A 7,278-nucleotide genomic window follows, 5' to 3' on the forward strand; every position below is an offset into this window, starting at 1 on the left:
TTGGTACGAAAGAAGAACCTCGTCCAATAAAAGAAGTCAATCTTGGTACGAAAGAAGAACCTCGTCCAACCTTCATAAGCACCCAACTTTCTGACAATGATGAAAATGAGTATGTGAACTTACTCAAAGCATACAAAGATGTCTTTGCATGGTCATATAAGGAAATTTCTGGACTCGATCCAAAGGTGCCGTTCAACACTTTGCGATCAAACTAGAGCATCGACCAGTCAAGCAAGCCCAACGACGATCTCGACCAGAACTCATTTCTCAAATCGAGGAAGAGATAAATAAGCTCATTGAGGCTGGATTTATTCGTGAAGTCAAGTATCCAACATGGATAGCTAATATTGTTCCCGTAAGGAAGAAGAATGGCCAACTACGTGTTTGTGTCAATTTTCGCGACCTAAATAACACATGCCCAAAAGATGACTTTCCTTTGCCTATCATGGAAATCATGATAAATGCAACTGCAGGGCATGAAGCTTTATCTTTCATGGATGGGTCGTCAGGATATAACCAGATTAGAATGGCTCTAGATGACGCGGAGAAAACAACATTTCGAACTCCGAAAGGTATATACTGTTATAAGGTAATGCCTTTCGGATTGAAAAATGCAGGTGCTACATACCAGCGCGCTATGCAGAGGATCTTTGATGATATGCTGCATAAACACATTGAATGTTATGTTGACGATCTTGTAGTCAAGTCCAAGAAGAAATGCGATCACTTGAAAGACCTGAAACTTGTACTTGATCGCCTCAGAAAATATCAACTAAGAATGAACCCTCTCAAGTGTGCATTTGGTGTAACTTCAGGGAAGTTTTTGGGATTTATTATGAGACATCGCGGCATCGAAGTTGATCACTCAAAAATTAATGCTATCTAGAAGATGCCAAGTCCGAAGAACCTGCACGAATTGAGACGATTGCAAGGTCGTTTGGCTTACATTAGAAGGTTTATATCTAATCTTGCAGCTCGATGTCAACCATTCTAGAGACTAATGAGGAAGGATGCAGTCTTTGATTGGGACCAATCATGCCAAAATGCATTTGATAGCATAAAGAAGTATCTGTTCAACCCTCCGGTCTTAAGTGCGCCTGCAGCTGGAAAACCATTAATATTGTATATTGCAGCTCAAGAGACTTCGCTCGGGGCATTACTTGCACAAGAAAATGATAAAGGTAAGGAATGTGCACTCTAATATCTAAGTAGAACTATGACAGGAGCTGAATTAAATTATTCTCCAATTGAGAAAATGTGTCTCGCCCTCTTTTTTGCAATAGATAAACTGAGACATTATATGCAAGCATTCACTATACACTTGGTGGCAAAATCTGGTCCTGTCAAATATATCTTATCAAGGCCAGTCATCTCGGGACGCCTCGCGAAGTGGGCTATTATACTCCAACAATATGATATTGTATATATCCCCCAAAAAGCAGTGAAGGGCCAAGCATTGGCAGATTTCCTGGCTGATCATCCAGTTCCATCAAATTGGAAGTTATGTGAGGTTTTACCTGATGAGGAAGTATTGTTAGTTGAAAGCATGGAGCCTTGGATCATGTTCTTTGATGGTGCGACACGAAGAAGTGGAGCTGGTGTTGGCATTCTCTTCATTTCTCCTGAGAAACATATGTTGCCATATAGCTTCACACTCGGTGAGTTTTGTTCAAATAATGTTGTCGAGTACCAAGCCCTTATTATCGGCCTCCAAATGGCTTCAAAATTTGGGATAAAGTGCATAGAAATATTCGGTGATTCGAAGTTAATCATAAATAAGCTCTCTTATCAGTACGAGGTAAAGCATCAAGACTTGAAGCCTTACTTTAGTTATGCTAGAAGATTGATGGACAGATTCGACAGCATAATATTGGAGCATATACCGAGATCAGAAAATAAGAAAGCTGATGCACTTGCAAATTTGGCCACTGCTTTAACAGTCTCGGAAGACATACCAATAAACATTTCCCTTTGTCAAAAATGGATTGTGCCTTCAATTGAAAGTCAATACGAAGAAGCTGATGTGATATCTGTGTATGCAATTGATGAAGAAGATTGGCGCCAGCCCATTATAGACTATTTGGAGCATGGAAAACTTTCCACCGATCCTCGACATAGAGCCAAAATACGTAGAAGAGCTGCGCGATTTATTTATTACAAAGACACACTTTACCGACGCTCATATGAGGGACTTCTGCTGAAATGCCTAGGGAAAGAGGAATCGACAAAGGCCTTAGAGGAAGCTCATTCAGGTATTTGTGATGCCCACCAGTCTGGTCCAAAGCTCCAATATCAGTTGAAAAGAATGGGTTAGTACTGGCCTACCATGATCCACGATTCGATGCATTTTGCGAAGTATTGTGAGGCTTATCAATTCCATGCAAAATTTATACATCAACCACCAGAGCCGCTCCATCTGACAATAGCTTCATGGCCTTTTGAAGCTTGGGGACTCGACCTGGTTGGATCTATCACGCCTAAATCATTGGTTGGTCATTCTTACATCCTTGCAGGAACTGATTATTTTCTAATTGGGCTCAAGCCGTGCCATTAAGAGAAGCAAAGAAGGAAAACATTGTTAATTTTGTTCAGACACACATCATTTACAGATATGGTATTCCTCATCGTATCGTAACTGATAATGGAAGACAATTCGCTAACACTTTGATGGACAAGCTATGTGAAAAATTTAACTTCAAACAGTACAAGTCTTCTATGTACAATGCCACAGCAAATGGATTGGCAGAAGCATTCAACAAAACTTTGTGTAGTCTGCTTAAAAAGGCGGTCTCCAAGACAAAAAGAGATTGGCAAGAAAAGATTGGGGAAGCATTGTGGGCCTACAGAACTACCCATCGTACTCCTACAGTTGTTACACCTTATTCCTTAGTTTATGGCGTTGAAGCAGTACTCCCACTAGAAAGAGAAATTCCTTCCTTAAGAATGGCAATTCAAGAAGGGCTAACTACTGAAGACAATGCTAAATTACGCCTTCAAGAGTTAGAAGCACTTGACGAAAAGAGACTGGAAGAGCAACAAGCACTCGAATGTTATCAAGCACGAATGTCAAAAGCCTTTGACAAACAGGTAAGGCCCGATCATTTCAAGTTGGTGATTTAGTGCTCGCAGTAAGAAGACCCATTATCATGACAAGGCATACGGGAAATAAGTTCACACCTAAATGGGACGGACCCTACATTGTCAAAGAAGTTTTCACGAATGGAGCATACAAAATCATCGATTAAGACGGATTACGAATTGGCCTAATCAACGACAAATTTCTCAAGAAGTTTTATGCCTAATCCAGTTATGTAAAAAAAAACAAATAAATAAATAAATTTTGAACTACATCATGACTTGATCCCTATATTATAAAAAGGGTACGTAGGCAGCTTAAAGTTCACTTTAAATTCAGTTACATGTATAAAAAAAAATCATGCTTCATTGTCTGCTCATATGAAAACATGGAAAAATAAATGTAAATGTAGCTATATTACATGTATATATATAAAAAAATCCTTCTGCATTATAATTCAACAAAAATTTTCACATCTACAGGTTTGCAGCAAAAAGAAAAAGGGGACAAAGGGGGCATAAATCAAAGCTTCCACTTGAAGTTCTTAAATTATTCTTGTGCAGCTTCCATGCTCTTGCGAACCGTAGCTAGTGCCTCAATCGTTTCCTCAGTAATAGCAGGGGTGCTTTCTAGGGTATTGACTTCATTCTAGAGCTTGGCAATTTCTAGTTCTTGTTGGTCTATGGCCTCCGCTTTTTCACAAGATAAGATCGACAGTTGTTCAGACTCAACATTTATGCTCCGAAGTCTCTTCTCCAGTTCCTTCCTTTCTAAAGATAACTCCGCGGTTCTTTCCTGAATAACTTTGACATCTCCTCGTAGTTGTTTCACCAAAGTCAAAGCTTCCTTGATGGCAGATGTCTTCTCATTTAATTGACAAGCTTTGTCCGTCGACAACAGCTGTGCAGAATATGAAGATTGCACATCGTTAAAATTGTTTGCCCTCTTAAGGTAACTATTTAGATACTCTTCAAGAGAAGTCAGGCCATCCGCATGGATCTTCTCAATCTCCGAGAGAACCGTCGCTATTTCTGGCCTAAGTCTCGGGATATATTCAAAAGGAGTTCGCATGATCTTATCTTGAATATCCTCCCACATACATAAGGCTGTTTTCCGAAAGAAGTTTGAAACCACCTTTTCACCAACCCACTGAGAAGGTTCAGGGTTTCTCGTAGTCTGTTTATTAGAAGCGCCTAATGGTAATTCAGAAAACTTAAGGGGAGCATGTATTGAGCTAACTTTTTGTAAGGATGCTTTAGGACAGACACCTTCTTTGGATGAAGGGCTCTCAAGGTCTTTTCCCCCCACTGTCATCTTGCCTTGACGAATCTCCTTGAGAATAGCAGATGGGCGTAAGGATTGTTCAGCCAGTTTATTGATGGGAGTTTTCGAGGTACCAACTTCTTCAAAGACCGAATCAACTGCGTGATGTCCCGTCAAAGATTCATCACTGTCTAGCTCTATAAGTCCTTCAAGATGATCGTTCAATGGTGACTGTAGAAGTAAACAATTAATAAGTCACTTATGAAGAAGATGAACAAAATAAAAAAAATTTAGAAGGAAAAACGTGCAAACCAGTGGTGGAACATCAGGAACTCCCAAAGCACTTAAACCCCTTCCCTCGGGATTATCACCTGATACCTTCGCTTTCTTCAAAGGTCTCTTCCAATGACGATCACTTTTGCTGCTATCGCTCTCATCTTTATGCTCCTTTACTTCCTCCTCAAGATTATGAGCCATCGCCTCAACCAATCGAATTTCTTTACCACCCAGGTTGCTCCCTTGGTTCTTGGGTAGTCTAGGCTGTGAAGGGGGAGGAATGGCACTACTCACCAAATGGTGTCTGTTATCCTCAAAATAGGTTCTGTGCCTCGTGGTCCACCAGTCTCTAAATCGCTGAGTCACATGCTTGCAAGGCTCTAACGAACGGGCGGGCAAGTATAGCTCAGATAAAGTGTTACGTCTCGTACATATTCTCCAGTGATATAATATATTATCCAGCGTGATCGCATGTGGCATGCCCCCTATATCATTAGGGATATCCTGGTATAAGCCAAATTGTCGTCCAAATCGATACGTACTGTATGTTGTTATGATTCAGGTATTTTCACAACAAGAGGACAAGTAGCAAGAACGCATGTTTACGAAATATGACGTTTGCAGAAACGATGAATCATGGGTATCAACCATACGTTCATGTTTATTCCTGTTCTGGAGGTTAGCGTGCCACTAAATTCTCGCACCAATATGGATCAATTCTCGTGCCTCATATTTGCCAAAATAAATAGACCTACCTTCGCCTGAAAAGTTAGTCATCTTGGGGCCTTGAACTTCCGTGGGAAGTGGATAATGTGTGCCAAAATAATGGGCTAACCAGCCATGGACGTAATTCATGGGAAAGTGAAAGTCCATGCGTCCTATCGGATTGGAGGCTTTGGTTATCAAACCTAGCCCATGGTACATGTTCGCCAAAATTGGAACTGCAAGACTATAAATAGTGCCAGCGGCCATTAGGCTTGCAACCCTAAATACTCCAGAATGAAGAAACGATCTTTTCTGAAGAAATACGAAAAGGCACAACCAGCAAGATAATAAGGCAACTAAATACGTTTCATCCTTCAAATCATCCCTGATTTCGAGTTCTGCAAATAACATGCTCTCCCTAGAAGACCACTCACGAGCTTGGATCTTCGAACCATCAGGGTTTTGAGTAGATTTGGAGCGCGACGCCTTCTTTTGCTTTCGCATTGTTGGCTTATCATAACTCCTAGATCCAAGATACCAGAATGAAATCCAAGAGCCAATAGTTACTTGGGAGTCATTCTTAGAAGATGCCGAGCGATCATTCCTCTGTGTACAAACTATTGAGTAATACGCCTGGAAAAGATATTGGCAGGTCATTGGAAGACACTTCGACTTGTCCCGCGATGTAGAGGTTAATTCTTTAAAAGAAGGGATCCTTTCCTCGTAGAAATCTCCCTTAATGGGAAGACCCCCAAAGGACCATAAGTCCCACAAAGAAATGGATAACTCGCCCGCCATAGTATGAATAGTATTAGTCGAAGGACACCATGCTTCACAAAATGCTCGAACAACATCACTGCTGCGATCATAAGTGTATAAAGAAGCTGTTACGGCGCCATATAAACGAGTACTGTAAAGAAGTCATGTATTTCGACCAACTACAAGCTCCAACCACTCCCAATAGCAGTCAGTAAAGCAGAACTCTCCAGGGACCTTGGTCACAGTACCCCAACGTGTTTGGCCTTCAATTAAACGTTGTGGAGAGAAGATTGCAAGACCCATGCGCTTTTTCCCTCAGATAAAGGTATCTACACGGATAATCTAGGAAGAACTGAGTTGTTGTCTAAGCGTGGCCAATGATCTGCAAAAGCGCCAGCCCGTGGCTTCTCCACAATGAGACTAAGTCCATCTTCTCTGGGTTTATTTCTATCAGAAAGTATTACGAGGTGTCAAACTTAAGACAAGAATCGTTCTGTAAAAGTAAATCATCACAAGCAAGTTAGTGCCGATGACATTGTTTTGGAACAAAGAATATATGAAAACCAAGTAGACGAAGCAGTAGGGCATAAAGATAAAGTTGCATCGTCTATCACGAACAAACCTTATGCGTTGAGGAAGCAGTAGGGCGTCATGATAGAGTTGCATCGTCTATCACGAACAAACTCCAGGCGTCGAGAAAGCAGTAGGGCGTCATGATAGAGTTGCATCGTCTATCACGAACAAACCCCATGCGTCGAGGAAGTAGTAGGGCGTCATGATAGAGTTGCATCGTCTATAACGAACAAATCCCAGACGTCAAGGAAGCAGTAGGGCGTCATGATAGAGTTGCATCGTCTATCACGAACAAACCTCAGGCGTCGAGGAAGCAGTAGAGCGTCATGATAAAGTTGTATTGTCTATCACGAACAAACCCCATGCGTCGAGAAAGCAGTAGGACGTTATGATAGAATTGCATCGTCTATCACGAATAAACCCCATGCGTCGAGGAAGCAATAGGGCGTCATGATAGAGTTGCATCGTCTATCACGAACAAATCCTAGGCGTCGAGGAAGCAGCAGGGCGTCATGATAGAGTTGAATCGTCTATCATGAACAAACCCCAAAAGTTGACAGTCATAGAAGCAGGGCATCCAGGAGATCATAACTTCATATATACTCGCATGGGATCTCCATTTTAAA

At 41.3% G+C, this 7,278-nt stretch overlaps 1 protein-coding gene across 1 annotated transcript; it reads left to right on the plus strand.

The window, feature by feature from the left end:
- The first annotated feature begins 1,000 nt into the window (after positions 1-1,000).
- LOC103501632 (uncharacterized) lies at positions 1,001-3,120 on the plus strand. Its single transcript, XM_051085624.1, has 3 exons — positions 1,001-1,181; positions 1,284-2,309; positions 2,543-3,120. The coding sequence occupies exons 1-3, from the start codon at positions 1,001-1,003 to the stop codon at positions 3,118-3,120; spliced, it is 1,785 nt and encodes a 594-aa protein (XP_050941581.1).
- Positions 3,121-7,278: the final 4,158 nt, after the last annotated feature.

Source organism: Cucumis melo, chromosome 6 (genome assembly GCF_025177605.1).
Source record: "Cucumis melo cultivar AY chromosome 6, USDA_Cmelo_AY_1.0, whole genome shotgun sequence".
Classification (NCBI taxonomy): Eukaryota; Viridiplantae; Streptophyta; class Magnoliopsida; order Cucurbitales; family Cucurbitaceae; genus Cucumis; species Cucumis melo.